This window comes from Pongo abelii, chromosome 10 (assembly GCF_028885655.2).
Source record: "Pongo abelii isolate AG06213 chromosome 10, NHGRI_mPonAbe1-v2.0_pri, whole genome shotgun sequence".
NCBI lineage: Eukaryota > Metazoa > Chordata > Mammalia > Primates > Hominidae > Pongo > Pongo abelii.
This window is the reverse complement of record NC_071995.2, coordinates 53,800,001-53,823,712: the sequence shown is the minus strand read 5'-3', so window position 1 is coordinate 53,823,712 and position 23,712 is coordinate 53,800,001. Positions and strand designations below refer to the sequence as shown.

At 44.7% G+C, this 23,712-nt stretch overlaps 1 protein-coding gene across 2 annotated transcripts in view; it reads left to right on the top strand.

The window, feature by feature from the left end:
* The first annotated feature begins 462 nt into the window (after positions 1–462).
* PYM1 (PYM homolog 1, exon junction complex associated factor) overlaps positions 463–23,712 on the top strand; it is a 27,988-nt gene continuing 4,738 nt past the window's right edge. Inside the window, exon 1 of one of the 2 annotated variants that reach the window (XM_009247878.4) lies at positions 463–1,923. In XM_009247878.4, coding sequence (XP_009246153.1) covers positions 1,887–1,923 — 37 coding nt within the window. In that variant the 5' untranslated portion in view covers positions 463–1,886. Of the gene's footprint in view, positions 2,574–23,712 lie in introns of both variants that reach the window. The other variant, XM_002823385.5, reaches the window with a different exon arrangement.

Here is a 23,712-nt window from a genome sequence, read left to right as displayed (position 1 = left end):
AAGGGAAAGGAAAAAACAACAGCCTGTTCTCCCCGGCCTTTTTTGCCCTGTTCCTCCTCGGGGTGGGGGGCCACATCCGGGGCCCCTGGTTGGGTCCCAGGCAGGTCTACTAAGCAGACAATTGAGTTTCACTTCCTGTCAACCCCAGTGCTGAGGCAGGATGTCTGGGGGTGGGAAGGGGGCCTAGGGTTGGTAGTGAACAGGGGCCACTTTAGGTTTCCCTCCTGCAGAAAGGTCTATTGAGCAGCCTCTGAAAGCTACAGAGACCACTCCTGAGGTAGTTCAGTCAAGACCAACGTATCCCATTAGTTTTTAGAGGCTTCATCCCACACTCTCACGTCTAATCATAACAAGGTTAAGGACAAGATGTTAGCCCCTGCAGGGCTGAAGTACAATCGGTGAAAAGAGAGCAAGGGTTTAAGACCACAGTGTCACAACACTTGCAATAACAGTGTATCGTATGCAAATACTTTTTATTTATTTATTTTGATACTGAGTCTTGCTCTATCATACAAGCTGGAGTGCAGTGGCACGATCTTGGCTCACTGCAACCTCCGCCTCCCAGGTTTAAGTGATTCTCCTGCCTCAGCCTCCCGAGTAGCTGGGATTACAGGCACTCACCACCACACCCAGCTAATTTTTGTATTTTTAGTAGAGACGGGATTTCACCATGTTGGCCATGGCTGGTCTCGAACTCTTGACCTCAAGTGATCTGCCCACCTCGGCCTCCCAAAGTGCTGGGATTACAGGCATGAGACAACGCACCAGGCTTGGAAATACTTTTTAAATGAGCCCCCGTCCCCCACCCCGACATTCTGAATTGGCGTCTAGTGGAAGTCACAGAGATGGAGGATGGGAAGGAAGGCAAGCTGCGGCCCCCAGAAAACTTTTGAGGCCGAATTTGTCTTATAAAGGTCCTAGTCAGCCATTGCTCAGTTTTTTAGTGTTTTTTTTTTGTTGTTTTTTTGTTTTTTTGAGACGGGGTCTCACTCTCGTCCAGGCTGGAGTGCAGTGGCGCGATCTTGGCTCATTGCAACCTCCGCCTCCCAGATTCAAGAAATTCTCTGCCTCAGCCTCCCGAGTAGCTGAGATTACAGGCGCCCGCCACCACGCCCGGCTAATTTTTTTGTATTTTTAGTAGAGACGAGGTTTCACCATCTTGGCCAGGTTGGTCTTGAACTCCAGACCTCGTGATCCACCGCCTTGGCCTCCCAAAGTGCTGGGATTACAGGCGTGAGCCACCGCGCCTGGCTTTTGTTTTGTTTTTTAAATGGGACATGCTGCCTAGTGTTGGAGGTAGTCACCAATAATTACCTCCTCCCTCCTCCCTGGTTCCAGGGGTACTGCTGGACATTAAACTAAGCCAAAGTGGGGATATAAGGAGGAAGGTAAAAGGGTTGATAAGGAAAAAGGTATATCAGGGTGGAGGAGGGTAGAGTTGACACCTGAGGAGAGGAACCTGCAGCCGGGCCCCTCCCAGGCTGTAGGGGAAACAAGTTTAACAGGACTTAGCCCTGAAGGAACAACAGTTGCTCAAATGGGCGGCGGAGGGAGACCATATGGGTTCGTCTGAAGAAAAGGAGGTACGGCGCAGGGCAGGACTACAAATGGAGTGACACTACGGGACTGGATTATTGGCGAGTTGCCCCGCTTTAGCTCCTCAGCGGTTGGACGAGTTTAATTAGAATACTAAGTAGGTCCGCCCAGAAGCTTTCACCCTGCCCTCTGACCCTAGGGCCCAGCCCAAGGAGGCACTCAGGGTTAGGAGGTCTGGGCGAGAAGCAACTAGGGCCTTCATCACTTCGCCGACGAATCCCCGGCGCCGCCCAGCGGAGCAGAGCCAGGCCAGGGCCGCCCGCCCAACCTGGTCCGCTGCCTCTTCCGCCATGGAAGCTGCTGGCAACCCTGCGGCTACGGAGACAGGTGACCGACCCGCGGCGCCCTCCGCCTTGCACGCCCCTCCCGCGGGTCTCTGGTGGTTGAGTGAGGCGGCCGACAGCAATCGGCACACGAATTCGACCTCCCCACCTTCTTAGGGTTAGATGGGGTCTTCCAACCGTCCCTAGAAACACTTGTGCGCCCCAGTGCGTTCCTGGAGTTTGTCTGCTCCACGTCACCAAGCCGCTCTGAGATCTGGGTGCAGGCCAGAGCCTGGATATTCTTCCTTTCTTCATTTATAAGGCTCCCTTTTTGGGTGCAGGTGGGCCTTGCGCCCTTTTCCCTCGCAAGTCCTGGACGTACGAGGAGTTCCTGGGATGAGAGGGACTGTGTCTCGGAACTTCTCTTGGTTCTCTGAGGACTGTTTTACAGGCAGCAAGCGCTCAATAATGGTATCGGTGGCAGTAAAAGAGCCCACGGCTTTATTTTATTAACTATTTCAGCTTCTCCCCTCTTCCTCCTCCTCCACCTCCGCCCATGAAATGGTGCACTCTCCCTTTAAGACTAAGATGGTGGCTTGCTACGATCGGGACTCCACTTCCGGTGGGGAGGGGGGCGGGACCCCAGCCCGCTCACGCCGGAAGTGGTTTGCGTTTTCAAGATGGCGACTCCCTATGTTACTGACGAGACCGGCGGTGAGTGTGGGAGGCGCGGAGCCGCTTCTCTCCGGGCTCTCGGGGCAGGGGTTCGGACTTGGAAAGGGGTCGGTGCCCCGCCCATCCCGGGGCCCCTCCTTTGCCCCGCCCCCCGGACCGCCTTCCCCATTCATTCTCTCCTACGGGTGTCTCCTGCGCCCCCTTCTGGTCTCGTGTTTGGGGTCTCTGCTTCCGGTCACCCAAACCCTGGGGTCCTTCAGTGCAGGTCCCTGCTTCAGGACCCTCACGGGCCCTTAGCTTTTCTCCAGCAGTTGGAGCACTCATATCTCTTTTAGGTTATTCAGGCTTGGGGGCTTCTACACTCTCATTTCCCTCCAATTCCTGCCCTCCTCCTTTTCCCCTCCCCCATCTCAGCTATACTTGCTTTCTACCCTACCCCGGTCCCGTTTTCATTATTTTTCTCGAAGCTTTATTTGCTGAAGACCTCCTCGTTTCTACACAGTACCTTTTCCTCTCCCGTATCTTTATTTGTTGGGTCACTGAGGTTTAGAGGTGTGAAGGGAAGAGGACCCTAATACAACTTTCTCTTGAGTTTTCTCCCTGATGGAGCCACCCTTCGCTACCTTCTCCCGTGATAGTGTTAGAAATTGAGGGGTCTAAGGTGGGAAGAGGCAAACAGGAAAGTGTCGAGTGGCTTTTCTCCGAAGCCCTTTGACAAGTGAATAAAACCCACTATTCCTTCTGGCTAGAGAAGAATTTGCAGCCTGGCTGGCCGAGATGCTGAAGTGTCTGCTGTGTATGTGAGGTGTATGTGTTGGAAACGGAGAATCACAGCTTTTATCATGGTTTTGTCCCTTCCTAATGGCCTTATCTTTAGAAAAATATGCATAGTAGTAATAGCTACTCAATGATGATCAAATAATATATGTGAAAGCAATTTATAAAATGCTGCGCAAGTGCAAAGTGTTTCTGTTTGTGTAGCCCTCATATGTGTAGTCCGTAGTCTGTAGAAGCAACACTGTGCCTGTGCCTTGGTACACACGGTGTTTTAAAATGTGCGATTTTGCTTCTTGCTCTGCTGCTTTCCATGTTCCTTACACCTCAGCCCACCTATTTTATGGTACCTGATGACAACCCAGGTTGCTGCTACTTCTCCCCAACCTCACAATTTAAAGTGGTACTACCTCTTTCCTTCTGTTCTCTACCCAGTAGCTCCTTCATGAATTACCAACTTTTAATGTGTGCTTTGAAAATACTACTTATCCAGTATACTTCTCTTTACTCTTAATCATTTTCTTTACCCTGACTCCGGGAAATCCAGGTATCACATCTTACCTTACCTTGCCACTAAAAGCTGTTTTCTGTTTTCCGTGACTGTGTGGAAGAGAAAAAGGAATAAACTGCTTTTTTGTTTTCCTTTACTATGTCCAGATCATTGATCTACCACTGTCACTCTAATCCTCATGGAAGGTATTGCCATGCAATTATAGCAGTTTCTGTAAAACCTTAGTGTCATCATTTACTGCCCACAAGGACCCAGACCTATTGCATCATATTTTTTTCTCTCCTTTTTTTCTTGCTATCATTTTCAGTGTCTCCAGCACCATTGGAATACTCTGATTTCATAGTTCCTCAGCATGAGACGGTCAACTTTCCTTTGTATTTTCAAACCAGTTGCACATCAGAATCACTACAACCTGGATCTCATCTAGGACACCGCTTTTTCTTCAGGTGCTCCCCATCACTTTAGCCTCCTTACCAATCACCTATTTCACTATCTTAAACCCACAGGATCAGCTTTTTGTCCTCAAGTTCTCTGGTTCTTGACCTTCCCATTTCATTGAATCTGTCAGTACCTTATGGCCTTTGATGCTGCCCAGCTAGACGTCTGTGACCAGCCACTTTGATAATATCCTCTTGCTTTCTTTATTCATTTTGATTTTCTATAGTAAGCAGGCACTTCTGTTATCTCTAATGATGGGTATGATTAGAGATGTTTTCTTGGCTTCTGCTTCTAGGCCACAGCATGTTGCTAGAGAAAAAGTACAGAAGCTATCAGATTCAATATAATTTAACTTCTGCCAAGATCATGGCTTCTAATTATTTTTTTCTTTTTAAAAAAAATTTTTACTGGGCGTGGTGGCTCACGCCTATAATCCCAGCACTTTGGGAGGCCGAGGTGGGTGGATCAGCTGAGGTCAGGAGTTCAAGACCAGCCTGACCAATATGGTGAAACCCCATCTCTACTAAAACTACTAAAATTAGCCGGATGTGGTGGCGTGGGCCTGTCGTCTCAGCTACTCGGGAGGTTGAGACAGGAGAATCGCTTGAACCCAGGAGGCAGAGGTTGCAGTGAGCTGAGTTCGTGCCTCTGCACTCCAGCCTGGGCGACAGAGCGAGACTCTGTCTCAAAAATAAATAATAAATAAATAAATATTTAAATTTATTTTTTATGTTCTTCCATAGCTGTTTCCCCAACCTTTTCCAGATCTGTGTGACCATCCCTTTTAATTCTCCTTCTTTTGGCAGATGACTTCATTTTTATTTCACTGAAAACTCAAGGCCTATCATTTTTGTTTCCTTTTTCTTCACAGCCAGATTTTGTTTCTTTCTTTTTTTAAAATGAAGTGATGCAGACTTGCTATGTTGCCCAGGCTGGTTTTGAACTCCTGGCCTCAAGTGATCTTCCCACCTCAGTCTGCCAAAATGTTGGGATTACAGGTGTGAGCCTGCACCTGGCCCCAGATTTCTTGAATATGAAGAAATCTCCTGATATTTCTGTTTCCTTGCTGCCTATTTGTTTCTTAACTCTTTGCAGTCATTATTTCTAGCACTACCCTCTCTCGAGTTGCCTATGCCTTTTTCTAATTGCTTCCTGAATATCTTCACTCTTGGATATACTGTCATACCTCAAATCCAACCTGACCAAAACCAGTATCAGTTTTTCCATCACTATTTCTGCTGACGGCACCATTGTTCTAGCCAACCCAAGATAAACTTTTGTATCGTTTCTTTTTTTTTTTTTTTTTTTTTTTTTTTGAGACAGATACTCACTCTGTCGCCCAGGCTGGAGTGCAGTAGCACGATCTCGGCTTACTGCAACCTCCGCCTCCCTGGTTCAAGCGATTCTCCTGCCTCAGCCTCCTGAGTAGCTGGGATTACAGGTGCATGTCACCACGCTTGGCTAATTTTTGTATTGTTAGTAGAGACAGGGTTTCATCATGTTGGTCAGGTTGGTCTTGAACTCCTGACCTCGTGATCTGCCCGCCTTGGCCTCCCAAAGTGCTGGGATTACAGGCGTGAGTCACCACGCCTAGCTATTTCTTTTTTTAATATTCTAAATATACTTGATTTTTTAGAACACTTTTAGATTTATAGAAAAATTGAGAAGACGCTACAGAGATTTCCCACATACCCTACACTTAGTTTCCCCTGTTACTGTCATCTTACGTTAATATGGTACTTTGCTTGCAATTAATGAAGCAATATTGATATATTACTATTAACTAGAATCCATACATCATTTCATTAGTTTTTTTTTTTGTTTGTTTGTTTTTTTTTTTCAGACAGGGTCTTGCTCTGTCACCCAGGCTGGAGTGCAGTGGTGCAATCACCATTTACTGTAGTCTTAACTTCTAGGCTCAAGTGATCCTCCCACCTCAACCTACTGAGTAGCTGGGACTACAGATACTCACCACCACGCCTGGCTAATTTTTGTATTTTTTGTAGAAATGCGGTCTTGCTCTGTTGCCCAGTCTGCTCTCAAATTCCTGGGCTCAAGCAATCCTCACGCCCTGGCCTCCCAAAGTCCTGGGATTACAGGTGTGAACCACCACGCCTGGCTGATTTCCTTAGTTTTTACTTAATTTATTTTTATATTTATTTATTTATTTATTACTATTTTTTTGAGACGGAGTTCTGCTCTTGTTGCCCAGGCTGGAGTGCAATGGTGAGATCTCAGCTCACCGCAACCTCTGCCTCCCGGGTTCAAGTGATTCTCCTGCCTCAGCCTCCTGGGTAGCTGGGATTACAGGCATGTGCCACCATGCCCGGCTAATTTTGTATTTTTAGTAGAGACGGGTTTCTCCATGTTGGTCAGGCTGGTCTCAAACTCCTGACCTCAGGTGATCTGCCCACCTCGGCCTCCCAAAGTGCTGGGATTACAGGTGTGAGCCACTGTGCCCAGCCTTTTTACCTAATGTTTTTTTGTTGTTCCAGGATCTTATCCAGGGTACTACATAACATTTAGTTCTCATGTCTCTAAGCTCCTCTTGGCTGACATTTTTTCAGGCTTTCCTTGTTTTCCGTGACCTTGAGTTTTGAGGAATACTGGTCAGGTATTTTGTAGGATGTCCTTCTATTGGAATTTGTGTGATGTATTTCTCATAATTAGACTTGGGTTATGTGTTTTGGGGAGGAAGACCACGAAGGTAAAGTGACATTTTCATCACATTGTATCAGGGTACATAGTATCACAATGATTTTTTACTGTTAATTTTTTTGTTTTTTTGAGACAGGGTCTTCCCTTTGTTGCCCAGACTGGAGTGCGGTGACACCATCATGGCTCACTGAAGCCTTGACCTCCCAGGCTCAATCGATCCTCCCACCTCAGCCTCCTGAGTATCTAGGACCACAGGCGTGTGCTATCATGCCCAGCTAATTTTTTTTTTTTTGGTAAAGATGGTCTCACTATGTTGCCTGGGCTGATCTTGAACTCATGAGCTCAAGGTATTGTTCCCCTTTGGCCTACCAAAATTCTGGGATTACTAGGCATGAGTCACTATGCCCAGCCTGTTAGTATTGACCGTGATCATCTGGCAGAGATATTGTTTGTAAGGCTTCACTGTAAAGTTACGCTTTACCCTCTTCCTTTCCATACTGTAGGGAAGTCACTATTGCCAGCCCATGCATAAGGAGTAGAGAGTTGTGCTCTCCTTAAAAAAAGAGATTAAGGGCTGGGCATGGTGGCATATGCCTGTAATCCCAGCACTTTGGGAGGCTGAGGCTGGAGGATTGCTTGAGGCCATCCTAAGCAACATAGCAAGACCTCTTATCTACAAAAAGATTTAAAAAATAATGAGCTGGGTAAGGTGGCACACACCTGTGGTCCCAGCTACTCAGGGAGCCCGAGGGGGGATGATTGTTTGAGCCAGGGAGACTGAGGCTGCATTGAGCCGTGATTGTGCCACTGTACTCCAGCCTCGGTGAGAGGCTGTCTCAAAAAACAATAAAAAAAAACCACATTATTTGACATTCTTCTGCCCAGGAGATTTTTTTCTTTTCCTTTGTTTGTTTATTAATTTATGTATATCAATATGGACTTATAGATGTTTATTTTATATGTTAGGTTATAATCCAATACTATTTTATTTGCTTTATTGCTCAAATGTTCCAGTTTTGAACATTGGGAACTCTTTTAGTTTTTTACTTGGCCCATCTCCCTTTGACATTTGCCATCATTGCAGGTATGATTTTGTTCTCTGCTCCAGTCCTACGGTCTGCCATTTCTCTAAGAAGCCCTTGTTCTTTTTACTAAAGAGTAATGTTAAAAACTAAGATCTGATCACTAGGTGTTTTTATTTGTGTGGGAGTATTTTTTTTTATTTATGGAAGTTTTTTTTTATGATTATTTTTATTATCATCTTTTACTTCTCTCTTGCCCTCCTCACATATATCAGTTATCAAAATATCATTCTTTTATTCCTACTGCTGTTACCCTTATCCCGTCTTCGGTACTTGTTAGCTATATAGCCTTGGGAATCTAAGTCTTAGTTTTCTCATCAATGAAATTGGAATAACTCCTGCAACACAGGATTATTATGAGTATTAAAATTTAAATAAAGTAATTTACATGTTTGGCACATAAAAAGTGTCCAACACATTGTTCTATAATTGTTACTATTACGTAAGGGTCATTGTATGGGTTAGAAGAAATTACTATATATGGCCAAGTACCAGGCATAGTACTTGGGCCATTCTAAGTGCCTGCTAAAATTCTAATTTCTGTTGTTCTGCAAATATTACTGTGACTTCCCAAACTGGTCATCCTATTTCCAGTCCCTCTCTTGTTTCATTTCTTCAGATATACTGCTATCAGATTACTGCTTAAGTACAAATTTAGTTATGTAATTTTTGTTCAATATTAATTCATCAACCCAGAGTCTGCTGTTATATATGGCATATATCTTTCTAAACTGTTTTAAACATAGCAGAATCAGATGGTATATACATTTTTATATCTTGCCTTTTCGTTTAGCCTTATGAGGTAAATGTTTTTCCTTGCTATTAAAAACTCTGTAAACATCTTTTAAAATACTGGCAGAGTGTTTTATAGTTTGGGCATGCACCCTATCTTACTTTCTTCTGTTATTGGGCTTTTAGATTGTTTTCAGAATTTTTATTATAAGAACACTATGAATGTTTTTGTGCATGCATCTTTTTCTGCATTTAGGGTTATTTTCTTTTTCTTTTTTTTTTTTTGAGACGGAGTCTCGCTTTGTCACCAGGCTGGAGTGCAGTGGTGCCATCTCTGCTCACTACAATCTCCACCTCCTGGGCTCAAGTGATTCTCCTGCCTCAGCCTCCCGAGTAGCTGGAATTACAGGCATGCACCCCCACACCCAGGTAATTTTTGTATTTTTAGTAGAGGTGGGGTTTTACCATGTTGTCTAGGCTGGTCTTCAACTCTTGGCCTCAAAGGATTGCACACCTTGGCCTCCCGGAATGCTAGAATTACAGGCATGAGCCACCGTGCTCTGCCTGATTTTTTAAATTATCTGTAAGATGAGGTCTTGCTATGTTTCCCAGGCTGGTCTCCAACTCCTGGGTTCAAGTGATCCTCTCACCTCGGCCTTCTGAAGTGTTGGGATTATAGGCTTGAGCAACTAGTTTTTCTTTTCTTTTCCTTTTTTTTTTTTTTTTTTTTTTTTAAGAGACAAAGTCTTGCTCTGTTGCCCAGGTTAGCGTACAGTGGCACAGTCATACCTTGCTGTAGTCTTAACTGTTGGGGTCAAGCAATTCTCCTGCCTCTGCCTCCTGAGTAGCTAGTACTAGGACTACAGGCATGCGCCACCATGGCCGGCTAATTTTTGAATTTTTTTATAGAGCTATGTTGCCCAGCTGTTCTCAAACAATTCTCCTGCCTCTGCCTCCTGAGTAGCTAGTACTAGGACTACAGGCATGCGCCACCATGGCCGGCTAATTTTTGAATTGTTTTATAGAGCTATGTTGCCCAGCTGTTCTCAAACTCCTTTTCACAAGCAGTGCTCCCACCTTGGCCTTCCAAAGCGGTGGGATTACAGGCATGAGCCACTGCACCCAGCCTAGTTTTTCTTTTTTCTTTTTTTTTTTTTTTTGAGATGGAGTCTTGCTCTGTCTCTAGTCACCCAGACTGGAGTACAGTGACGCGATCTCTGCTCTGCCAACCGGGCTCAAGCTATTCTCCTGCCTCAGCCTCCCAAATAGATGAGATTACAGGCACGCACCACCACGCCCAGCTATTTTTTTGTATTTTTAGTTAGAGATGGGGTTTCACCGTGTTGGCCAGGCTGGTCTCGAACTCCTGACCTCAGGTGATCTGCCTGCCTTGGCCTCCCAAAGTGCTGGGATTATAGGCGTGAGCCACCACGCCTGGCCCCCAGCCTAGTTTTTCTAAGCACATATGCATATATAACATTAAAGTAAAATGACATATTTGGAATTATACTGTTAAGATTGGCTGTTATTTTCCAAAATATGAATCCTTGAAACACCTAGTAATCTTCTGAGATGTGACACAAAATAAATAACTAAAATAGAGGCCGGGAGTGGTGGCTCACGCCTGTAATCTCAACACTTTGGGAGGCCGAGGCGGGTGGATTGCTTGAGCCCAGGAATTCGAGACCAGCCTGGGCAACATGACAAAACCTCGTCTCTACTAAAAATACAAAAAATTAACTGGGTGTGGTGACACAAACACTCCTGTAGTCCCATCTACTTGGGAGGTTGAGGTGGGAGGAATTGCTTGAGCCTGGGAGGTGGAAACTGCAGTGAATCAAGGTCCTGCTACTGCACTCCAGCCTGGGTGACAGTGACCTCATCTCAAAGATAAATAAGATAAAATACAAATAATGTTTCTGTGCACGAATTTTGAGAAACACTGTAAACCATATTCCCATCTTGCATATTTACCTGAATAAGAACATAATAACTCATTTAAGCCTTGCTGTTTAAAAAAAAAACACAAAATCTTTTTTGGTGTTTAACCCAGAATTTCCCAAACTTATTTAACAATTTTTAGGGATAACCCCTGTTTAATATCTTATGGGAGTAGTATTTTACATAACAAAAGCTTTGGGAAACATGATTAAATGATAGGACTACCTTTTTTATTTTTTTTTTTTTGAGATGGACTCTTGCTCTGTCGCCCAGGCTGGAGTGCAGTGGTACAATCTCGGCTCAGTGCGACCTCTGCCTCCCGGGTTCAAGTGATTCTCCTGCCTCAGCCTCCCAAGTAGCTGGGACTACAGGCACCTGCCACCACACCTAGCTAATTTTTGTATTTTTAGTAGAGACGGGGTTTCACCGTGTTGGCCAGGCTGGTCTCAAACTCCTGACCTCAGGTGATCCACCCACCTTGGCCTCCCAGTGCTGGGATTACAGGTGTAAGCCACCATGTCCAGCCTAATTTTTAAATTTTTTATAGAGATGGAGGTCTTACCATCTTACCCAGGATGGTCTTGAACTCCTGGGCTCAAGTGATCCTCCTAGGTCAGCCTCCTAGTGTGCTGGGATTACAGACGTGAGCCACCATGCCTGGCCTATTTGTTGTTGATTTCCATTTTTATTTTAGATTTAGAAAATGTGCAGGTTTGTGGTCGGGTGCAGTGGCTCACGCCTGTAATCCCAGCAATTTGGGAGGCCGAGGCCGGCGGATCACGAGGTCAGGAGATCAAGACCATCCTGGCTAACACGGCGAAACCCCGTCTCTACTAAAAATACAAAAGAAAATTAGCCGGGTATGATAGTGGGCACCTGTAGTCCCAGTTACTCGGGAGGCTGAGGCAGGAGAATGGCATGAACCCGGGAGGCGGAGCTTGCAGTGAGCCGAGATCACGCCACTGCACTCTAGCCTGGGCGACAGAGTGAGACTCCGTCTCAAAAAAAAGAAAAAAAAAAAGAAAATGTGCAGGTTTGTTACATGGGTATAATTATGTGATGCTGAGGTTTGGGGTACGAGTGATCCCATCACCCAGATAGTGAGCATAGTACCCAATAGTTAAGTTTTTTGTTGTTGTTGTTTGTTTTTTTTTTGAAATGGAGTCTTGCTCTATTGCCCAGGCTGGAGTTCAGTGGTGTGATCTTGGCTCACTACAACCTCTATCTCTCGGGTTGAAGTGATTCTTCTGCCTCAGCATCCCAGGTAGCTGGGATTACAGGCGTGCACCACCATGACTGGCTGAGTTTTGTATTTAGTAGAGTTGGGGTTTCACCGTGTTGGCCAGGCTGGTCTCCAACTCCTGACCTCAGGTGATCCATCTAGCCTGGCCTCCCAAAGTGCTGGGATTACAGGCGTGAGCCACTGTGCCTGGCCCCAGTAGATAGTTTTTAAACCCGTGCCCGCCTCTAGTAGTCCCCAATGTCTGTTGTTGCCATCTTTATGTCTGTGAGTACCCAGTGTTTAGCTCCTACTTATAAGTGAGAACATGCAGTATTTGGTTTTCTGTTCCTGTGTTAATTTGCTTAGGATAATGGCCCTCAGCTGCATCCATGTTTCTACAAAGGACATTATTTTGTTATTTATGGCTGTGACAAAATTTTATTTAATTAATTAATTTTTTTTTTGTTTTGAGATGGAGTCTCGCTCTTGTAGCCCAGGCTGGAGTGCAATGGTGCAACCTTAGCTCCCTGTAACCTCTGCCTCCTGGGTTCAAGTGATCTCTTGCCTCAGCCTCCCAAGTAGCTGGGATTATAGGCGCCCACCACCACGCCCGGCTAATTTTTTTTATTTTTAGTAGAGACGGGCTTTCACCATGTTGGCCAGGCTGGTCTCGAGCTCCTGACCTCAGGTGATCCACCCGTCTTGGCCTCCTAAAGTGCTGGGATTGCAGGCATGGTGAGCCACTGCGCCCAGCCGACAAACTACTTTTTAAATTTTTTTTTATTTTTGAGAGAGAGTTTCACTCTGTTGCCCAGGCTGGAGTACAGTGGTGTGATTGCAGTTTGCTGCAGGCTTGACCTCCTGGATTCAAGTGATCCTCCCAGCTTAGCCTCCCAAGTAGCTGGGATTACAGGTGTGCACCACCATACCCAGCTAATTTTTCTAGAGAAGAGGTTTCACCATGTTGCCCAGGCTGGTCTTGAACTCCTGGACGCAAGCGATCTGCCTGCCTCAGCCTCCCAAAGTGTTGGGATTACAGGCGTGAGCCACCACGCCCAACCTCAGACTACTTTTTTTTTTTCTTTTTTTGAGACCAACTTTTGCTGTTGTTGCCCAGGCTGTGGAATGCAATGGCCCAACTTCGGCTCACCGCAACATCCACCTCCCAGGTTCAAGTGATTCTTCTGCCTCAGCCTCCCGAGTAGTTGGGATTACAGGCATGTGCCACCACGCCTGGCTAATTTTTGTATTTTTAGTAGAGACGAGGCTTTCTCCATGTTGGTCAGGCTGGTCTTGAACTCCTGACCTCAGGTGATCCGCCCACCTCTGCCTCCCAAAGTACTGGGATTACAGGTGTGAGTCACCGTGCCTGGCTGACTACTTTTAAATATAGTATTATCACATGCCATGTTTTTGCCCATACCCTCTAGTGAAACTGGGCTGTATGGCTGATGTGGAACAGCAGTGCGATGGTGTGTAAGCTTTGGCATCAGACTTGAGTTCAGGTTACAGATATGTGCTACCTTTGGGATCTTGACCATGTCTTTTTTTTTTGAGCTGGAGTCTCACTCTGTCACCCAGGTTGGAGTGCAGTGGTGTGGTTTCAGCTCACTGCAACCTCCGCCTCCTGACTTCAAGCAGTTCTCCTGTCTCAGCCTCCCGAGTAGCTGGGATTACAAGCATGCGCCAGCACGTCTGGCTAATTTTTGTATTTTTAGTAGAGATGGGGCTTCGCCATGTTGGCCAGGCTGGTCTCGAACTCCTGACCTCAGGTGATCTGCCCGCCTTGACCTCCCAAAGTGCTGGGATTACAGGCGTGAGCCACTGCACCAAGACTTGACCATGTCTTTAACCTCTTGAAGACTGTTTCCTTGGCTGTAAATGATAATATCTATCTATCGTTTAGATTTAACAGGATAATGTATACAAAGTTCCTCCTGTAAGGTAGCTACTTATTAATAAATACTCTTTACTAATCATTGTTAAATACTGAGTTTTCCACTGCTAGGATTTTGCTTTTGTTGTTCCTCTTATCCCCTTTCCCTTTTCTCTGCCTGCAGAAATACTGGCTGCTGATTTGTTGTTATCATTAATTATTACTACTTTCTAGTCTTTAGTGTCAAATGAGGTTTTCCTGATTATCTCCTGTCATCTCTTAGGATACTTACGACACTCTTACTTTTGTCTTATGCTTTGCTTGCCTAATTTGCCCACTTCCTCCTTACTTAGTCTGTACATTTTTTGAAAATTGGGACCATCTTACTCATCTTGATAACTCTGTTGGCACTTATGGTACTTTTCTTCTAGGAGGCTTTTTTTTTTTTTCTTAAAAGATGAACTCTTGCTCTATTGCCCAGGCTGGAGTGCAATGGCATGATCTGCAACCTCTGCCTCCTGGGATCAAGTGATTCTCCTGTCTCAGCCTCCTGAGTAGCTGGGATTACAGGTGTGTGCCACCATGCCCAGCTAGGAGGCTTTTAATATTTATTGTGTTTAATTTGTAGTCTGGCCTCTTTACCACCGTGCTTTTTTAAGGCTGTATTTGTGGAGGTAACCAGGGATTTCCAAAATGCCAAAGCCAGAACCTTTTTCTCAGTTCTCCTTTCCTTGATCTCTGCAGTATTTAATACTGTTACTCACCTACCTGTACCTTTTTTTTTTTTACCTTTTTTTTTTTTTTTTTTTTTTTTTTTTTAGACGGAGTCTTGGACTGTCGCCCAGGCTGGAGTGCAGGGGTGCGATCTTGGCTTACTGCAACCTCTGCCTCCCGCGTTCAAGCGATTCTCTTGCCTCAGCCTCCTGAGTAGCTGGGACTACAGGCACGTGCCTCCATGCCTGGCTAATTTTTTCTATTTTTAGTAGAGATGGGGTTTCATTGTGTTAGCCAGGATGGCCTCCATCTCCTGACCTCGTGATGCACCCGCCTCGGCCTCCCAAAGTGCTGGGATTACAGGTGTGAGCCACCACGCCCGGCCATCACCTACCTACCTTTATTTAAAACTGTTGGTCTCCATGGCTTAGCATGTCCTGGTCTTCCTTTCCTATGAATCATTTCCTGTTGTTGCTGTCACCTTTTCTTCCTTGAGGGAAATGATTATGACCATTATTTCAGGGTCATTCCTCCAGCTCTAATCTTCTCTTTGTTATATTTTCTCTGTGTTGGAAACCACATCCAGGTCTTATTTTGGCCCTGAGATCATCCGCAGGCTGAGACCTGTGACTTAGATCTCTTTTCTTATTTGAAGCAGGTCTCATACCTTTAACAACCATGTCCCCTATCTCCTTGGAGTTCCTCCATGCCTTGCTGTGTTGTCTTTTCACTGTCTACCTGCAACCCCTGGAAACAAGGACCCTTTCAGTTTAAGAGTTTTTATTGCCGACAGACTTAAGGAAATAGATTGAGAATTAAAAAACGGCAGATGTGAGAAAATGACAAAGCTTAAAAAGATTCTTACAGTAGCAGTCCCCAATCTCTAGTTTTTGACTCTGCAAGATATTATCTGAAAGTCCTGATATTTTGCCCTTGGTTTTTATTTCTAGGGGTGGGAACCGCCAAACCTCTCCCTTCTTTTTGACTTCACCCTTGGATACCATCAAGGCCAGAGGATGGAACCAAGATAACATAAAATAGGTGCTCCTTTGTGATAATGGGCTATTTGTATCTCTGAGGGCTTCCACACAGGATGGCCATTCAAGAAGCTCCTGCTCTGCCTTTCATTATAGTCTATCTTTAGTCCTCCTAAACCTTCAGCTATAATCTCTATGCAGTCAACTTGAATATATGTTTCTAGTATTGTCCCTTTCTCCCAAATTCCATGTAAAACACTTGTCTGAATTGAATTGTTGTTTCCACAAAGTTGTTTTCCCCTGTGGACTTTGTTTATATCAGTAGTTTTTATTTTCCCAATTTTCCAAATTCAAGAGTGATATTATAAATAGTTGTGTTCTTGTTTGTTATCTTTCTCACTAGAATGTATACTCTAAGAAGGCAAGAACCTTGCTTGCTTTATTCATTGTTGTATCCCTAGCTTCTGTTACAGTGTCTGGCACAAGAGTAAGTGCTCAATAAAAATTTAAAATCCATGTGTGAATAAATGTGATTACCATGTGCCCTACCGTATATTGAGAAAAATAAGAATACATGTGAAAAGCACGAGATTAAATCCACTGTGTTACTGTTTTGATTATTTCCTCTCTCACATCTTGGTAAGTCTTTGGATCCTGTTGATTTAATCTTCACAATGAATTTCTCTTTCATTTTCCTTTCATTACCTGTAGAAACCATCGAAGTCAGGTCTTCTCACATTGCAGCTGTTGTTTTCATTTTCTCTACCTTTAGTTTATGGTACACATTTTTCAGTTTAATCTTAAATCATTGCTTTGAACAGATCACCTGTACTCCCTTATTGGCCATCAGTATTCTACAGCTTAAGGCTTCAGTCCAAACTCAGTGGAGGTTGGAGACCTTTCATAGTCTCACTAATTTGCCCTGAGTCTCTTTTCACATTACATATGCTTTTTGCCCAGAACATTCTGGATTCTTGCTCTTCCCTGATGAGATACTCACATTTATTTGTTCATTAATTCAATCCATATTTACTGTCTTCTGTGGGCCAGACTCTTTGCTACAAAGTTCAAAGAGAGTTTCTGCTTTCCAACAAGCAAATAATTATGTTAAGCATTAGAGCATGATAAAAGCTAAAACAGGTGCTGCGAGTGCACAGAAAGCAGGTTTTAACCTAGCTTGGCGTCAGGAAGGCGGCCTTGAGTTGATACTTGAATTTGACCTTTAAAGACCAGTGGGAAGGAACTTAAGCAAATATAGTCTATTCCAGGCCAGAGGAAGCAAAAGCAAAAAGGTACAGAGAATAGAGACATGGGTCAGGTTGAGATTTGTGAATATTTTAGTTTCTATTTATTTTTTTTTTCTTTTGAGACAGAGTTTTGCTCTTGTTGCCCAGGCTGGAGTGCAATGGTGTGATCTTGGCTCACTGCAACCTCCACCTCCCGGGTTCAAGTGATTCTCCTGCCTCGGGCTCCCAAGTAGCTGGGATTACAGGAACTCGCCACAACGCCCTGCTAATTTTTGTATTTTTAGTAGAAATGGGGTTTCTCCATGTTGGCCAGGCTGGTCTCGAACTCCTGACCTCAGATGATCTACCCGCCTCTGCCTCCCAAAGTGCTGGGATTACATACGTGAGCCACTGCACCCAGCCAAATATTTGTTTCTAGAGCAGAGAGTATGGTGGCTTTATGCTAAGAGGCTGGAAACTAGCAAGCGGTAAATCAAGAAGGCCTTTTTTTTCCCCCTCTTGCGGAGTTTTGCTCCTGTTGCCCAGGCTGGAGTGCAATGGCACGATCTTGGCTCACTACAGCCTCCGCCTCCCAAGTTCAAGCAATTCTCCTGCCTCAGCCTCCCAAGTAGCTGGGATTACAGGCGTGAGCCACCGCGCCTGGCCTAATGGAAATTTTTAACAGAAAAGTTATCTTATCACCCCAGTAGAATTTTTGTTATTGCATGTTCTTTTCTTTTTTTAATTTTTTGAGATGGAGTCTCACTCTATCACCCAAGCTGGAGTGCAGTGGCATGATCTCAGTTCACTGCAACCTCCACTTCCCAGACTCAAGTGATTGTCCCACCTTAGCCTCCTGAGTAGCTGGGACTACAGGCATGCACCACCATGCCAGCTAATTTTTTTTTTATTTTTGTAGAGATAGGGTTTCGCCATGTTGGCCGGGCTGGTCTCAAATTCCTGACCCCAGGTGACCCACCTGCCTCGGCTTCCCAAAGTGTCGGCATCACAGGCATGAGCCACTGCACCCTGCCTTGCACATTATTTTCAAAAAAGTTTTTAAAATAGAGATGGAGTCTCAATATGTTGTCCAAGACTCAATTGTTCCTCCCACGTGAGGACTAAGCTCTGATTTTTTTTATCTTGCCAAAATTCCTATCTAAGGGGTCTGGGGAGTCATGCCCTACAAACCAAACCATAAGTTCTCATCAAATGGGTTATTTAACCCTGTATCTCCCCTCCCCTCCCCTTCTCTTTTCTTGAGGAGTTTCACTCCATCAATGCTGGAGTGCAGTGGCGCAGTCTCGGCTCATTGCAACCTCCACCTCCTGGGATCAAGTGATTCTCCTGCCTCAGCCTCCCGAGTAGCTGGGATTACAGGTGCCTGCCACCACTCCCAGCTGATTTTTGTATTTTTACTAGAGACGGGGTTTTACCATGTTGGCCAGGCTGGTTTTAAACTCCTGACCTCAGGTGATCTACCCACCTTGGCCTCCCAAAGTGCTGGGTGGCTCACGGCTTACAGGCGTGAGCCACCACGCCTGGCCTCATTACTTACTTTTCAGTTTGACTCTGCTATAACAAGAAAATAAAAATATTTTACCCCAAAACATGTTTCTTGCCGTATCTTAAAATGGCCCTGCAAAGCCGACCTTTGTGGGGGAAACTGCATCTGTAAAAAATCTCTATTAACAGGCCGGGCTCAGTCACTCACACCTGTAATCTCAGCACTTTTGGGAGGCTGAGGTGGGTGGATCACATGAGGTCAGGAGTTCAAGACCAGCTTGGCCAACATGGCGAAACCCCATCTCTACTTAAAAATATATAAAAATTAGCCGGACGTGGTGGCACACATCTGTAATCCCAGCTACTCGGGAGGCTGAGGCAGGAGAATCGTTTGAACCCAGGAGGCAGAGGTTGCAGTGAGCTGAGATGGTGCCACTGCACTCCAGCCTGGGCTACAAGAGCAAAACTCCGTCTCAAAAAATAAATAAATAAAAAAAATTCTGTATTAACATAGCTAGATCTATTTCTTCAGGCTCTCCCAATGCTGAAGAGTTTAACTAAAAGTCTAGCACCTTTTAAAGAACTGAATAGGAAACGTTTGTCATCTGTTGTCTCTAAGGGTAGCCACCATAAGACTTCAAAAGAACCTTGGTCTCCACAATCTTTTATCTGAACCTGAACCTTTCTATCTATCTCAGGCCTTTGGACAAACTCAACCAATTGTCAACCAGAAATGTTTAAATTTACCTATAGCCTGGAAGCCCCCCGCTTTGAGTTGTCCCACCTTTCTGAACCAAACCAATGTATTTCTTAAATGTATTTGAGTGATGTCTCATGCCTCCCTAAAATATATAAAACCAGGCGTGGTGGTTCACGCCTGCGATCCCAACACTTTGGGAGGCTGAGGTGGGTGGATCACCTGAGGTCAGGAATTTGAGACCAGCCTGGCCAACACGGCGAAACCCTGTGTCTACTAAAAATACAAAAAATTAGCTGGGCGTGGTGGTGGGCTCCTGTAGTCCCAGGTACTCGGGAGACTGAGGCAAGAGAATCGCTTGAACCCAGGAGGCGGAGGTTGCAGTGAGCCAAGATCGTGCCACTACACTCCAGCCTGGGCAACAGGGTTAGACTGTGTCAAAAAACAAAAACAATAATTAGCCAGGTGTGGTAATGCGCTATAGTCCCAGCTACTTGGCAGGCTGAGGCAGGAAAATCGCTTTAACTGGGGAGGCGGAGATTGCAGTGAGCCGGGATCGGGCTACTGCACTCCAGCCTGAGAGACAGAGTGAGATTCCGTCTCAAAAAAATTTTTTTAAATATATATATAAAACCAAGCTGTACCCCAAGCACCTAGGGCACATGTTCTCAGGACCTCCTAAGGTCAGTGTCACAGGCCATGGTCACTCATATTTGGCTCAGAATCTCTAAAAATATTTTACAGAGTGTGACTCTTTTCATCAACACAGATCACCCTCCTGAGTAGCTGGTAGCACAGGTACATGCCATTAACCATACCCAGCTAATTTTTGTATAGTTCGTAAAGACGGGGGTCTCCCTATGTTGCTCAGGCTGGTCTTGAATGCCTGGGCTCAAGGGATCCTCCCATCTTGGCCTCCCAAAGTGCTGGGACTACAGCCATGAGCCATTGTACCTGACCTTTCACTATTTATTGATAATGCCATCATATTCATATGATTATCTCTTCCTCTCTTTTTTGTTTTTATTTTTTCCTATTGTAACTATTTATGGTAAATTGTGGACATTGAGATTACTAAAATAAAAAGTGTATTGAATTATCTTTGATTTCTTATCCTCTTACTCCTTCCGTAGTCAGTGAATTACCAAATGTTGTTGATTCTTTGGTAATGTGTCTGCCCTTAGTCTCTTACTTTCCAGTGCCCCTGTTTCAGCCAATTCTGTCCCTTCATGCCAGGATTATCGCAATATTTTTTCCCTAACTAGTTTCCACGTCTCTGGTGTTTTTTTTTTTTCCAAGTCACCCTTTTATTATGCTAGATTAAATACTCTGAAACACTGCTTTGTATAAAGGATTCATTCATTTATTCAAAGCCCTAAGACAATACTTCGCATAAAGGATTCATTCATTTGACAAATATTTGTTGAGTACGTGCCATGTGCCAGATATTAAAATCTTTAACTGGTATTCAAGGTCTGAACATTCCAGCCCTGTCTCTGGCTCAGCCTGACTGGTCTATTTGTCGTTGCCTGAAAATGCTATCTACATTCCCATGCGTGAGTTTTTGTTTGAGAACGAACTGTTTCTAATCTACTCTGCCTCCCTTTTTGTTTAGTTTGACTCTTCCTTCAAAGCCCAGCTCTAGTCTCAGTCCTCCCTCCAGGAAGCCTCCTAGTTTTTTTTCTTTGGTTTTTATTCTTGTCACAGCTGGGCAAAAAATATCCTTAGTAGTTCTCTTTTACTCACCCAATAAAGTCCAAAGTTCTTGACCTTGTTTTTAAGGCTTTCTGCGATTACCCCATTTTTCATTTCCAACCAGGCTTCCTACTCCCTAACATGAACTGTCTCATTCACCTGAACCTCTCTACTTTCTGTTCCCTACTCACGCCCATTCCCACGTCCATGCTTTTCTTTGCTCAAATTTGAGTCCGTTTGCTCATGATTTTTCTTTCTTCCATCCCCTCCACCTGTCGAATCACCCATTGCCTTTAACAACTTTTTTTGTTTTATTTTATTTTATTTTTTGGAGACAGAGTCTTGCTGTCACCCAGGCTGGAGTGCAATGGTATGATCTCGGCTCACTGCAACCTCCGCCTCCTGGGCTCAAGGTTGATTCTCCTGCCTTAGCCTCTGGAGTAGCTGAGATTACAGACGCCCAGCCACCACTCCTGGCTATTTTTTGTATTTTAGTAGAGATGGGGTTTCACAATGTTGGCCAGGCTGGTCTCGAACTCCTGACCTCAGGTGATCCGCCTGCCTCAACCTCCCAAAGTGCTAGGAGTACAGGAGTGGGCCCGTGCGCCTGGACTTTTTTGTTTTAATGTATTAATGATATTTGCATTTTGAACAAAAAACCAATTCGTGTAATAATATATAATTCATGTAGGAGGCCCTAGACTTTTATTTTTAAACTCTTTTTTTCTTTTTTGAGAAAGATTTTCACTCTGTTGCCCAAGCTGGAGTGCAGTGGCACGATATCGGCTCACTGCAACCTCCGCCTCCTGGGCTCAAGCAATTCTTATGCCTCAGCGTCCCCAGTAGTTGGGATTACAAACGTGCCACCATGCCCAGCTAATTTTTTTATTTTTATTTATTTTACTTATTTTTACTTTTTGAGATGGAGTCTTTCTCTGTCGCCCAGGTTGGAGTGCAGTGGTGCAGTCTCGGCTCACTGCAACCTCCACCTCCCAGGTTCAAGTGATTCTCCTGCCTTACCCTCCCAAGTAGCTGGGATTACAGGCGCCTGCCACCACGCCTGGCTATTTTTTGTATTTTTGTAGAGACAGGGTTTCGCCATGTTGGCCAGGCTGGTCTCGAACTCCTGGCCTCAAGTAATCCGCCCGCCTCGGCCTCCCGAAGTGCTGGGATTACAGGCATGAGCCACCATGCCCAGCCTTATTTTATTTATTTATTTATTTATTTTTTTGAGACGGAGTCTCGCTCTGTTGCCCAGGCTGGAGTGCAATGACATGATCTTGACCTACTGCAACCCCACTTCCCCGGTTCAAGCGATTTTCCTGCCTCAGCCTCCCGAGTAGCTGAGACTACAGGCACTTGCCACCACACCCAGCTAATTTTTGTGTTTTTAATGGAGATGGGGTTTCACCATGTTGGCCAGGCTGGTCTTGAACTCCTGACCTTAAGTGATCCGCTTGCCTTGGCTTCCCAAAGTGCTGGGATTACAGGTGTGCACCACCGTGCCTGGCCTCCAATTTTTTTTTTTTTAACCAGACGAAGTCTCGCTCTGTCACCAGGCTGGAGTGCAGTGGCGCAATCTTGGCTCACTGCAACCTCCGACCCCCTGTTTGAAGTGATTCTCCTGCTTCAACCTCCCGAGTAGCTAAGATTACAAGCACATGCCGCCATGCCCGGCTAATTTTTTTTTTTTTTTTTTTTTTGTATTTATGTAGAGACAGGGTTTTGTATGTAGAGACAGGGTTTCACCATGTTGTCCAGGCTGGTTTTGAACTCCTGAGTTCAGGCAATCCACCTGCCTCAGCCTCCCAAAGTGCCAGGATTACAGTTGTGAGCCACTGTGCCTTGCCAATTTTTGTATTTTTAGTAGAGACGGGGTTTTGCCATGTTGGCCAGGCTGGTCTAGAACTCCTGGTCTCATGTGATCCACCCACTTCAACCTCCCAAATTGCTGAGATTACAGGTGTGAACCGCCGCATCTAGCCTTAAAAATCTTTTTTTCTTTATTTTCACAAAAGTAATACTTAAGAGAGCTACAACAAAACATATATATATATGTTAAGTTTCTCTCTTAAGGTAACCAGCATTAACAGTTTGATATGTGTCCTTGCACACCTTTTTCTTTGTCTCTGTACACAGACTTTAAGTGTTGCCCCTTACTCCAACAAGAATAGTACCATACTGGCTGGGTGCGGTGGCTCACACCTGTAATCTCGGGATTTTGGGAGGCCGAGGCGGGCGGATCACCTGAGGTCGGGAGTTTGCAACCAGCCTGACCAATATGGAGAAATCCCGTCTCTACTAAAAATACAAAATTAGCCAGATGTTGTGGTGCATGCCTGTAATCCCAGCTACTCAGGAGGCTGAGGCAGGAGAATCACTTGAATCTGGGAGGAGGAGGTTGCAGTGAGCCGAGACTGCGCCATTGCACTCCAGCCTGGGCAACAAGAACGAAACTCCATCTCAAAATAAATAAATAAATAAATAAATAAAATAAAATAGTACCATACTCTATACCAGTGATTCTCAAAGTGTGGTTTAGGACCCTTAAGGGGGTCCCTGAGACTCAGAAGGTCTGCAAGCAAATCTATTCTCATAATCATGCTTATTTGTCTTTTTCATGGGATTGACTTTGCACCAATGGTGCAAAAGACATGGTTGGTGAAACTGCTGGCCCTATAAGCATGCATTTGTCAGGGCAGTGGCACCAAATTATACTAATCATTGTGTTCTTCACTGCCACACACTTGCTGTAAATGCCAGTTTCACCTAAGGATATCATTGATGATACAATAAAAATGATTAATTGTATTAAGCCCAGCCCTTGAATACATATTTTTTTAATGTTCTCTGTGACTCATAGGAAGTAAGCATGAAACACTTCTGCTGCATACCGAAGTAGGATGGTTGTCTGAATTGCAAGCTGAACAAACTTTCTTCTCATGGAGCAGTATTTTTTACTTGAAAAAAAAAAACACTGACAAACTATGGTAATCAGACCTGACTATCCAATGATCATTTTCCTGAAAATGAAGGAAGTGAAAGTGAAGGGAAACAACTGATAGTTTTTCTTGCCAATGATAAAATTCAAACACTTAAGTGAAAATTAGAATTTTGGAAAACTTATTT